Source organism: Protopterus annectens, chromosome 6.part0 (genome assembly GCF_019279795.1).
Source record: "Protopterus annectens isolate FY-2018-M chromosome 6.part0, PAN1.0, whole genome shotgun sequence".
In the NCBI taxonomy this organism is placed as follows: domain Eukaryota; kingdom Metazoa; phylum Chordata; order Ceratodontiformes; family Protopteridae; genus Protopterus; species Protopterus annectens.
In genome coordinates this window covers 1,227,142,911-1,227,156,477 of record NC_056737.1, presented here as the reverse complement: position 1 = coordinate 1,227,156,477, position 13,567 = coordinate 1,227,142,911, and the positions used below count along the sequence as shown (strand labels likewise).

The 13,567-nt window shown below is 36.1% G+C and overlaps 1 protein-coding gene across 1 annotated transcript in view; it reads right to left on the bottom strand.

The window, feature by feature from the left end:
* Window positions 1-13,567, bottom strand: part of GALNT13 (polypeptide N-acetylgalactosaminyltransferase 13) — a 1,383,758-nt gene that overhangs the window by 152,160 nt on the left and 1,218,031 nt on the right. The window contains exon 9 of the mRNA XM_044074835.1: window positions 9,362-9,496. Within this exon, the coding sequence (XP_043930770.1) occupies window positions 9,362-9,496 (135 nt within the window). The remainder of the gene's footprint in view (window positions 1-9,361; window positions 9,497-13,567) is intronic.

Here is a 13,567-nt window from a genome sequence, read left to right as displayed (position 1 = left end):
AGAAGGGAATGAAAAATTCTAAATGGGGAGGAGAGATTATATAAGGCAGAGTGAGGAATTACATCATTTTTTTAAAGATTGGAAATATATTCTTGGTTTTCCACATCACGGCACTTTCTTCTTTCTTTCTTTCCTTCTTTCTTTCTTTTTGGAATTGATGACTGTGTAATTAGAATGAATAAAGGTATTAATAGGTTAAAAGCTAAATGGTCTTTATCAGAACATTGGAGAGAAGAGATTAATCAGTTGCGGGAGTAGTATGGGAGTTAGAGAACTAAGTGCTGAATAGCTTATAAAAGAAAGTATAAAAAGGATTATTCGTGAAGAGGGTAACAAGTAATGGAATGAAAACAAAACCTGGCCTGCTCTATTTCGTTAGAAGAAGTTGAAAATTTGTTACAGAAGCCATAGATTTCATGTTTTCAGAAGGAGGTGGCAATATTTGAAAAACAGATAAAAGAATGAAGGAATTGGTTTGAAACATTGAGATTTTTTTAAAGGGAAGGTACAATATTTCTTAAAAAAATTCTGTAGGAGAAAAAATATGATATACAGTCTTAGGATAGCATCAGGGTTAAGAAAGTTCAGAGCGAGTTTATGGAAATAAAAAGTAAGTGCATGTCTCGCGTGTTGAGAAGTCAAAAAGGAAGTAGAGATAAAGTTGGAAAATAAGTAAGGAACTTAACGGAGCATTAGTATATGATATATCTAAGGCATATGACTATCTAGAGCATTAGTAAGCATGACATATATTCAGCTGTTATGGCTTTGTGAAGAGGTTCACTCATTAATTTACTACAAAGTATATATGAATATTCATGCTTGCACTGTTAGTTAATGTTTCGCTAATTTGGAGAATAAAGATAAATACACATGTAAATCAAAGATGTCCATTGTGAGCTCATTATTTGTCTAGTGATAAATTAATGAAGTTTTAACTGTGTGATATTGAATTAATGAAAGATAACTATGGATTACCACTGTAACATAAATTCTAAGACTTTTAGTTAATGCAGATGAAATTATATTAATGGCAAAAAATAAAAAAATAAAATGGTTAAGTTGTTGAAGAACATGGAGAGTAATTTGGGACTTGTAGAAGTGAGGATAATAAAGAAGAAAGTAAGAGATTTGGGGATACTCTGTAGCTTGGGTATATTTCACTTGAAGGATATTAAGTTTTTGGGTATGGTATTTGAGAAGATAGAAAGTGTAACAAAGAAGCAGGATGAACTTATGCAGCAAATAATGGTAACAGTTAATCTGTAGAGTAATTTTAGATTATCTTTTCAGAGAAAAAAGGCTTACCAATACAGGGTTCATTGATGAGCTTAGATATGTACTTGAAACTAATGTGCATGCTGAATGTTGAAACAAAAAGAAAAATTTAGATTTTTCTTCATTGTTTGAGGGGATTCAGGCTTAATCCAGTTACAAAAAAATATCTAATACTATGGAAAAGAATGTGAGTTTATTGTATCCGGGTGTTTTTTTTCTGCTCATTGCATATATATTTTGTTATGTGCAAAACAAAGAAAGATACCATAGTACTGTATATGAAAAATAGGGTCTATATTGTAAAGTCGAACGCTTACCAGACCGAATACCTAAACATCGACCCATTGTCATTGAACCACAAAAACATCGAATGTCCAAAGGCAAAAGCAGAAACGTCGAATTGTCATGGTTGGCCTTCTGCGGTCTAGCTCCGTAAGGTAAGTGTGCGATAGTTACGGACCTTAGGGTTAGGGTGTGGGTTAAGGTAAGTGCATAGATGGTAATGTATGTTAGATTTAGTGTAGGGTTTTGTTAAGTGTACGTTTGTGGATTATTTAGTTTGTTTGGGTTTAGCTTTTTAAGGTAAGTGTGCAATAGTTACGGACCTTAGGGTTAGGGTGCGGGTTAAGTTAAGTGCATACGTGATGGTATATGTAAGATTTAGTGTAGGGTTAGAAGTAGGGTTTAGTTTAGGGTTAGAAGTAGGGTTTTGGTTAGTGTATGTATGTGGTTTATTTAATTTGTTTGTGTAGGTAGTATGTAGCGGGCGGTGGGGTGGGACAAGTATGACAGTTCGACTTTTTGAATTTTGCGGTTTAGGGCATTCGGTGTTTATGTGGTTCGATAACGACGTTTTGATGTTTAGGTATTCGATAAGGTAAGCGTTTGACTTTATAATATAGACCCGAAAAATATATGCAATACCTAGAAAGTTTCATGACATTTAAAAAGAAAAACATATACCATTTGTGATGAATTGAGAAACTATCAGCCAATATGCGTTATGTGGAGAATATCTACAGAAAGGTATAAAAATTGTATGCACAGATTATGAGAACTTTTTACTGAAAGGATGGATGTGAAGGGATAGATACATATAAAAATCTATGGAAAAAAGAAGAAAAGGGAAATGTTAAGGAAATTTAATGCAGGTATGATGTTTCATGAAGAATGTCATTTATATATGATACCTGGGAAAAAGGAAATGTAAATAAGACTGTAATAATACAGAGGAAATGCAAAACATGTAGGGTTTTGAGGCAAGCTTTATAATGTGTATAAAATAAAGAGTCTAAAAATGAGAATAAATTAATGATCAAGTATAAGGACTATGGGATAAGACTGGGTAAAAACAGAGAATGCAGATAAAATCATTTTATTGGTGACATTTTGTATAGTTGGGTAGGTGGCAAGAAATCTTGTATAGGTGTGGAAAATTAGTGAGGTTATAAAAGAATTGAGGTCTTGATTATGTCAGAAAAAGTGGAGGTAAAAGAAGAATGGGAATGTGTCACATTAGATTGTATTTATATACATATATATATATAAATACAAATAAATCAGGCAATATGTTTGACCGGCCTTGAGGTATATTCATTTCTGATGTAAATTGAAACACTCCACCTTTAGTCATATATGTATAGTAGCTGATCTAAATGTGTGGAAGGCATTATAACCTTGCACTGTCGGTGTGCTCTCTGTGGCTTTAAATCATGTCTCAGTGACTGCAGAGCCATCAGCATTCTAAAGGATGAAGAGAGCTTCTAGGATGCGAACTTTTATTTATTATTTTTTTTGTTTGTTTAGACTCCTAGCATTGAGTAGTGACACCGTTAGACCTTCTTGGTTTTGATTTGCTATGTTGGAAGTACTTTTAGTTTGGCCTTGCCTAAAAAGGCACTATGGGAAAGGGCAATGTTTTAGATGATATTTGAACACCTAGAGGTGAATGTTGCAGACCATCTGTGTCAAGGCAGCATGGTTTGTTGACCATCTCCTTCTATGCTGACAAATATTGCACCCCCATAGAATGACACCAGAAAATAAGCCAATTATCAAAGTCAGTCATCTTTTATTTGTATTATGGCATCATCCTTGGAGACAGTAAAATCATGCTCCATGTTAGGCTCATACCATCCTGGGACACATATTCTGAGAGCTGCATGATGTCTCTCTTCATATAGTCTAGGGAGGCATATATCATGTCATTTACACCCACATGAACTATTACTGAGTTATTCTGGTACCTGTGATTAAATGACCTGAGTGCATGTGTAATGTGGCAAATCCTGGCTCCTGATAAGCAAATGACCGTGACTTTCTCCTTACCCAGTCTATTGAGAGGGAGATCAGTGTGTCTCACAATAGAGTCTTCAATGACTAGAATGTTGGATTCTGTGGTGGCTTGCCTTACGGGCTTAGAAGTAGATGCTCCATGAGATGTGGCTGTATATGTTGATGAGGGTTTTGTTTTGAAAGAGTGTATTCAAGTTTGCTGAGGGTTTTTGTTATGTGTACTTCATCTAGGAGGTCTTTTGGGTTTAGGAAGTTTACATTTAAGTGTCTCAGCATATGTAACTGTATGTGTCTGCTTTGAATTGTGAGTGATAGGTGCAGCGTGTGTACTACAGACAACCTTACTGACATTATGTGAGAGTTTTGCCTCCAGTGACATTGTGTAAATACATCTCTCATATACCATATCAGTTTGTTTAAGAATCGACTGGTTGTCAGTAAATATGAGGCAATTTCTACATTACCTCAGGATGGGTTTGGTGATCCACAGTCTTGTCCTAGATGATGCAAGGGTGTGTAGGGTTGTTGTAGCCTTTTCCTGGTCGATGCCTTGAATATAAGCCAGACAAATCAGGAAGGTCAAACACAGACACTTACTTCTCAACCAGAAAGAGTCAGGAATCTATGCATTCTGCTCCTTCTCTCTTCAGGTGCAAAATATAAGCACATTCCAAACTGGAACCTATGAAGCAGTTATTAGGCTTTCCTATAATCAGCAGTCCCCAGGAAATAATGTTCCTATGCTCCTTCTCTCACCAGGTGCAAAACAAAAATACTAATTCCAACATTACTACTGAAAGGCAGAATGTGGGCACACCAGTAATTGATGGTCTTGGAGAAGGTGTTTCAGATTTTAAAGGTAAGATGGAAAAATGGGCTAATACCCTAAGAGCTGCAGCATCCACTAAGCTGTTATTTATGAAAGAGGGGGTAACTTAAGCTTTAGCTATCTAAGTGGAGAAGGACTAATTTTAAAACAGCAAGATAGATTGGAAGAGGTGGGCACTTTTTATTTTCTTTCTACAGAAATCAGTAAGATGGACAATAAATTTAAATAGTTGAAGGGGAGTGATTTCAAAAATGATAATTTTGCACTTGCTCATGATAGCCAATGAAGGAGAAAAGGGAAGGAGATATGTGGTCAAATTAAGAAAAGGAGCAGGTAACTAGAAAGACACTTGAGCTTAAAATCACTACAGCACCAGAGTGGGTGGTTGGATAAAAACTTAATTTCTGAGTGAATCACAAGAGACACAGTTGTGTTTTCTTTCCTAGTTTAAATATACAGTTAAAAGCAGAATACAAGTAAAACACAGTGTAAAGAAAATGGACCACAGTAATCAAAATAGAAGGCAATAAAGCAGTACAAAATACAGGAAAGTAAAAACAAACTCACCTTCCCTTCACGGCAAGTTGTAGCAGAGTCCAGATGAATGTTTCTTGTAAAGCCTTGGAATGTTTTATTTTAGCCCATTAAAAGAAGGTTTAGCTCCTAGCTCCACCCTCAGTTTGCAGGTAGTTAACCTTAATTGACCTGTTCTAATTTCTGTGTGACTCACAAGAGACACAGCTGTCTTATTTATTTACAGTAGGAGGATACATAGGGAAAGTACCAATGGATGGGTGTGCATGGGATACAGGGAGAGGACCAGGTTGCAGAAGCAAACAGACAAACTTGGAACACATATGCAAACAAATAGGGGTGGTATACGCAGAAAAGGTGGCAAGGAGAGTGCATGGACATACACAAACAGTTGGTAGATTATTGATGAATGTGTTCAAAAAATGGATACAAGAAAACCAGGTATAATAGTTCATGAAAAGGAGACACAAGTAACATAGATCAGTGAGATTGCTACATCCAGTGATTACAGTGCCCTAGTACATGGCCATTGTAACAAAAGTGACACTGCTCCCTAGAATGTGTGATGCGAGCAACATCACCCAAGAACTGGTTCAGCTCATACAAGGTATCCACTTCTTCAAAGGGCAATTGTAGTGGAAAAATAGCACATCTTTAAAATTTCTGAGCAAGTCAGAAAATACCAGGATTTGCAGGCAGAAATGAGGGCAATGTGAAAGAAGGATACTCAGACAGTTCCAATAGTAGTGGGAACAATGGGTCTCATAAAAAAGAAATTTACAGTTGTATTTTGATATGCTACGGATACATTTATCCCATAATAAATTGCAGAAGGAGTCAATTCTGGACACATTGTGGGTGCTGCAAAGAGCACTTTTGGCTAACAGCATAGTCTGAAACAATAGTAATTTCATCATGCATCCAGATATTGGTGTACCTCAGCAGTGACCAGCCTCTGTACCTCGTGATGGGATTATACTGCAGACTCCTCCAATCCATCTTCAGGAGATGAGTTACTGCCTGCTCCTAAGAGACAGACAGAGAGTGTACCAGGGTCTCTTCCTCATCACATCCAGCAGATGGGCCTCTGTCTACTTCCTGAAAGGCAGACCTGGTGAGCATGTGTGACTCAGCAATTGATATAGTGGGTGGCAAATACAAAGGTGAATTTGGCCTCTCATCTTTCTCTTTCACAACTAGAATTGCAGAACCATGACACAATGAGAAACATTATCAGAAATACAGATGATAAAACACACATACAGTTGTACAGAGGACTGTAATAAAACACATGCATACCTCACTGCCTGCAGAGGCACTCATGCCTTCAGTGACAGATTATAAGATGATGCTTAACAACAGTTGCACTACAAAATGTATACTGTTAAGCACACCACTACTGCAGTATACATGCTACTAGGAAGGGAGATAACCAAACAAAAATACTTACAGTACTTTTGTTGCTCAGTTTCCTGAACCACAGCTTCCTACTGGCAGTGGAGGTCATGTTACAGCTGCCTTTGGACATTGTAATAAAACTGACATTGTACCCTAGAATGTCCGATGCCAGTAGCATTTCTCAAGACCTGGTTCAGTTATTACAAGGTATCCACTTTTTCAAAGGCCAAATGTAGTGGCAAAACAACACGTTTTTAAAATTCCTGAGCAGGAAGAATAGGAAAAAGCTGTTATCCCTGACACATCATCCAGGAGTCCTACTATTACCACTAACAGAAGAATCCATGGCCACTCAGTAGTCTAGTAGAAAAGAAATATGGTAGCCCTGTAAATACAGATCTACGTTTGTAAATTACATTATGCAATATAGCACTGCACCAGGGCAGAGTGTGCATACCCATGCTGTTTGTATGTGCACAGAGGTCACATACATTATAATAAATGGTACATGCATGCATTGGAAAGATGGGTATGGGTAGTACATTGCAAATGTAAAATGATTTCCAGACACTGATGCTATCTGCCTTCATCTGCATAATTGCTGTGCTATCTAACCACTGTTAACATGATAAAAAGTGCAATCGACATCTTGCACATCTTTTACAACAGTATGACGGTAACATATATAATTGTTTAAACCACTGTGCAGGGAAAAAAAAGGAAAATCGTGCTGTTCTGTGCAATACCTTGCAGCAGCCCTGCTCTTATCACTCCAAGAAGAAGCCATGGCCACTTATCAGGTGTCATCCAGAAGCAGTATGGTAGAACTGGGCACACAGACACATGTTTGTAAATCCTGTGTCATGCAGTGTAGCAATGCACCAGTGTACAATGCATGTACAGTTACCACATGCACTGGCATAGACATCGCATGCCTCATACTAAATGGTCAAGCATGTCTCACTCATATATGTACGGGAAGTGCACTGCACACAGATATGATTAACATAGCTCCATATTTAAATGTCATCACACTAAAAAAAAAAATAAAAGACAAAAGAGAAAAGCAAATATTGAATATCACTCCTCTCCTTTAAACTTTTTTTTACAGAGGGTCACTCCTCCCAAGTAATATACGCTAACTCTGAGTTTTCCATATCTTGCTGAAAAGAGAATATTCTGTGAAATGACTATTTTGGGCTTACTATATGTAAGTCTCCATCCTATATTGTATCTCACATGTGCACTGCCTTTGAGATGTGTATACCCACCACATGTGTGAGATGGTGGTGGTTTCAGAGAATCCATGAATATGGTAATTCTCCTGATATGTGTCTGGACCTCAGAATCCTTCAGCTAATTTGCAAACTACTTATCCAGGCATAGACAGCTGCTATGCATGACATTGCACCGATGGTCAGGGGTATCCATGATTTCAACTGCAGTATTGCACAGTCACCTGGAGTGCAAGCAAAGTGAGATAGCAATGTTCCTGTGGTCATTGGTAGCAAATATTACCTACCAAAAAGCATCCGTAATATGCACTGCAACTGCCATCTGGTATGTATTTGTATACTATGTAGCATCATTTTGTGAAGACTGGTTAGGATTCATAAACCTGATGCTGACATTATCTTTAATATTGGCAGCACAACACCTAACTTTGTGCCTACAAGAATGGTTACACCACACATTTTCCCTTTATTCCACTTGTGGAAAGCACTGTTCACTTAGGCCCTTTACAGCATCCTTGTCCATTCAGAAACAATCTTTCATCTGTTGATCTGTCCGACTGTTGTAAATGAGACACTGTGTGTAGCATCTCCATTGGTGCAGATGGGTGCAGCACACAACATTGCAAGTATTGGCTGTGACAGCGGCTCTCATCACATGCTGCTGTACTACTACTTCTACTGACGCAATTCCTACACAGTTCTGGTCATGCGCATCACAAGTCATAGCAATGGCATCTCTTTATTGATCTCTGAATTGGTTCTGAGTTTTGGGTTCATTCTATATATCTTAAATGCATAGAGGTTCCTCATTTACACATCATTATGCACTCATTGTCTGCTCTGTATATCGCACAATTTCTATCATTGTGCAGTAACACGTTTGGTATATCTGCATCACCCACACCCTGCAAATGGCATCTTTCCACATGTTTTTGTGGTGTGGCTGTGCTATTTATCTTTGAGCAGCTGCCTATATATCCTGATATGTGCCCTATGCTGGAATCCAGTCAGACAGAATATGTTAGTGAGGCCTAGTTTTGCACACTGCAATTTTATGGCATGTTTTGGAGTGAACAGATTCTTAACATACATCAGCATCTTTAGAAGTAGTATAAACTAACCATTCATAACTTGTTGCCAACAAAAAAAATCTCTTTTAGGAATTTGTATCAAAGGTAACATTTGGCTGGCTATTCATTTTTGGCAAACAGAGCAGACATAGGCTGAACTAAGCTTAGCTTACATACGTTGTAACTGTTGGTAGATACACCCCATGTTATAATGTTCTAAGGAAAGTTGAACCAGTAGAGGGTATGTAGAGCAAGGTGTATTATTCAGATATATTCAAGACATGGGTAAGGTCATTATCTACTCTAATGGTGAGTACCTCACATAGCTGTGCTTTTTTCAATGTTCTATTCTTTCTTTTTGGCACCAGTGGTGGATTCTCTAGCCAAGATCAAGCCATATTCATTTGATGAGCAACCTTGTTTATGTTCATAGAACAAAGTAAATTAGATTAAACTGTTATATGAATGCCTGCATATTATCAATATAAATGTACTCCTTTTAAATAAATCTGAAACAATAACATGATTTTTTTTTGTTTTACTAATATACCTTCCAATAAAAGACCATGACAGATGTTTTGAAATCTATACTTACTAGTGTTTTTGGAGGGTTCTGCTAGTTATTCTTTATTAGTAATTATTGGCATTTGCTTTTAAAGACTAATCTCATAATAATTTTAGAACAAAAATTCAATTCATAGAAACATTAGCCAAACACATACCTGAGTATCATACTCCCACATTTGATTTAATCTCATATGGTAACATTTTAGCATAACAACAGGGCCATTTTGTCTTGAAACATCAAGACACAAGTCATCTCTCCGGATCTCCTTATCAGAAGTGTAAGAAAATGCCTACAACATAAAATTTATAGAAATATAATTGTATAAGCACAGTGTACCATGAATATCAACTTTCTTATTAGATTTCTTCACAAATTTCTAATACAGAATCCAGTTACATTTTATATGATGTAAATAAAAATGCAATACTCCATAAGCAACAGTATGAACTGAATGTTATAAATAATAGAAATACCAAACTACTGTTAGGAGTGATAGTGTTTTATAGCTAAATACATTTTCACATACTGTACAACTGCAATTTATGACATTCTCAGTAAAGATAAAACAGACTGCAATATTTTGCCCAATTATCACTTTATTAAACCTTGGTAGTTCAACAGCATATATGGAGAAAACCATGTGAACTAAACATCAGGCAATAGTATTACAATTATAATTACTGCCCTGGTGAAAGCATGTATACAATTATGCTTTTTCTTTGATTTATATTAAATGATTAAGTTGTTGACATGCACCAGACTCCTTAGTTCAAATTAGAAATGGTCTCACAAGTTATATGAAGAAGATTACTTGATCATCTTCAAACCTTTTGAAAAATATAACATTCATATATGCTGTAAAAATGATGGGTTGAGGAGATGATATTTGCAGTTTTTCATTGAAGCATAGCATTTTAAGATCCATACATAAGTTGTGCAAAGGTTAAAGCCCCATTGTGTATGATTGCTATTAAGCAATCTTTTTACAGTTCATGTTTATGCCACACAAAAGTAAAATAAAACACATTCTGACTAATGGTTACGCAATGCAAATGAAAGTCTGCACAAGCCTATGCCCATTTCATAGACAACAGGAATATAGAAACACAAGAAGAAGAACATAATGTTCTTTAGTAGCCACCAGGAATGCCATAACATCATACAAGCTGTATAGTTATATGTCTGCCAAGTGTAGGAAAGAAACAGAGATCTGATATGGTGAATATTTATGCAAAGGAGAAAGCCAAACTAATTAATATAAAAAACAGCTGTAAATATATTTGAAGAGAAATATAGGCAAAGACATCCAGATATAGAAAATCTCATAATCCAAAAAATAAGAAAACAAAGGGGAAATGTATAACAAAGGTTTAGTAAAGTAAATGTCAAACAGAAACTGAAGTTATGGAATATTTGTCAAGTGAAGGATTTAGTGTAGCAAATTCAACACAGGTAGTATCACAGCATGATGGAACTATGAGTCCCAAACTTAAGGAGAAAAAGGTTGAGTGGGAGACATCTAAATATGAAATATGGAGTCTACTTTAGAGCAGCAAACGATCAGATGATTGAACTTTGTTACAGTGACCCCTAAACGTCAAACCGGCAAAACAGCAAACGGCCGGAACAGCGATTTTTTTCCCTGGGAAAAAAATCGCTGATCCATTGTCTAGGATGTGCCATTTCCTCCTCTGTAGTGTGATCTTGGAGTTGGTATATTTAGTGTCTAGTGTTCTTTTTTTTTTTTTTTTGGGACCAGCGATTTTTTTTCCATGGGAAAAAAAATTGCTGTCCCGTCCATTCACTGTTTTGGTCGATATAACAGTGTTTGATCATTTAATCGTTCATTGTTATAATATAGACCCATATACGGACATGAGAAAGAAAAAGGGATTTAATATGGTGCAATATTTATGCAAAGTAGAAAGCAAAACTAATCAATAGGAAAAGCAGTACTAAAGATCTTTGAAGAGAAACAGAGGCAGTGGCACTCAGTTGTGGAAAATTTCACAACACAAAAAAATAAGAAAACAGAAGGAGAAAGAAGAAAAGAGGATTAGTAATTGAAAAGATTAAGAAATAGAAACTGAAGTTATGGATTACCTGTGAAGTAAAGGACATAGTGTAGAAAATCCAACACAAGTAATGTCACAGCATGATGGAATAATGAGTCCCCAAAACTAAGGAGAAATAGGCGGAATGGGGGGCATCAGATGACTTGCCATATGATAATGCTCTGGAGCATTCAGTAGGAAACTGGTGCAAAAGGTCAACTGGAGTTGCACAACAAGGGGAAGAGCAGGAAACAGTGGCAACTATGACGCAGGCAGTGTTGTGGAGTAATGTGCCAATAAGTTCCCATATGAAGGAGCAGCAGATTATGCAGGATGTAGCTGAAGAGGAAATGTCTGAAGAAGATTTTCTAGAATGTTCTGTAGAATGCACACAGGAAACAAAGAATAAAAAATGTTCTCAGTTATGAAGAAAATGATCAAAGGGAACAGTTGCTTGATTTAAGACAGATATTTGCAGATCGATGAAAGAAATAAATTATGGAATGTAAATAAGACCCAAAATGTTAGAAGCTTGGTAAAACAGATGGAAACAGTAACCAAAACTATAAACAGAAATTCAAGTGATATAAGAAAAGTAAATAGGTCATATTACTGTGCAGTTAAATTAATAACAGATAAAGGCTTATCATAAAAACACAGGATAATAAGGGAAAGGAAGGGAAGACATTAAATGCCATCATGGAATCAATGAATGGAGAAAACTCAAGCAATTAAAAACAAGAGGTGTCACTGTTAGAAGAATATAGAAGAGGGACTAGATCAACAAAAACACTTAGAAAGATAGATGTGAAAAAAGCAACGCAAGGTATCAGAACAGACCAGGGTGTATGAGACTCTACTGCAAATAATAAACTAAAGATATCAGAGCACAGACAGAACAACTTACAAAATATACAGATAAATATAAAGGAAAAGTACCAAATAAGGAATTCATTAATGACCCAAAAAAGTTTTATTGAGAACTGGGAAAAAAGAAAAATGAGTAGAAACACCACAAAGAAAAGAAGAAGTAAACACATTTTGCAGAAACATTTATGATGACCTGTGTCACATAAAAAGATACTGAATGAATAGTAGAATTAAATGAAACATTAACAAGTTCAAACCTAGAATATATGAAATGGGATAAAGTAACAACCAAAGAAACTGAAACAAATTTGAGAAAATCTCCTAAGTAGAAAACCCAGGCCCAGATGCTGTACCTAACGTCTGGCTAAAAGTATTAACATCTTTGCAAAAAGATTTTTCCCTGCGTAAGCATTACTTATATGCACATTCTGAATGGACACCAACCTGGTTAACAACAAGAAAAAAATAGTCCTACTATTTTACACTAAACCTGTAAGCCATCCTAAAAGTTACAGACCAATAACTTTCCTTCTGATGTTGTACAAACTATATAGCAGAACTGATGCAGACAGGAAAAAAAACTGAAACATGGCAAAAGAACAAAAACGTTACAAAAGAAAGTCATACAGAACAAAGGATCATTTGTTTCTAAATAAAACCATAACAGAAAATTATAAAAAGGAGAAGAATCTAAGTATGGCATAGATTACAAAGTAACATTTGACAGTATCTCACATTCAAGGATAAAGGAGTGCTTACAGACGTATACGATACACCCTACACTGATCAATTACATTACAGTGACCATGAAACAGTGACAAACAACTTTGCAGTTAAGCCATGACAAAGGGCAAATTATTATCCCATGGATAAAAATTCAAAGGGGGATATTCCTGGGTGATTCTTTGTCACCGCTGATATTTTGTCTTGCCTTTAACCCATTAAACTGTTTACTTAATGGATTAGGTTAAGGTTACAAGTTGGTTCCCAGGAAACAACCTTGATTAAAGACTTCTCATATACTTTTTGTGGCTGACTTAAAAGTACACAGTTCATCAGATGAGAAGTTGAAAGCAAATCTGCAAGTGGTTAAAACTTTCTCAGATGATGGAAGAATGTCATTACGTCTTGATAAATGTGCAAAAGCAATATTTAAAGCAGGCAAGTTGCAGTACCAAGAAATAGTCTGGGTCAGAAATATGATATAAAGGAGTATGTGCAGGTATACATTTTTGTGACTTGATGAAGGATTAGCAGTAAATCACAAACAAATGCAAATAAACCTCAGTAAGGAATATAGTACATCAGAAGACTAAAACATATATTGAAAACAGTCTTGACATCTAGGAATAAAGCCCGAGCTATAAACCAAATTGCTCTTCCTTTTCTAACTTACACTTTTGGTGTGACTGACTAGTCCCAAAAGGTATTGGGAC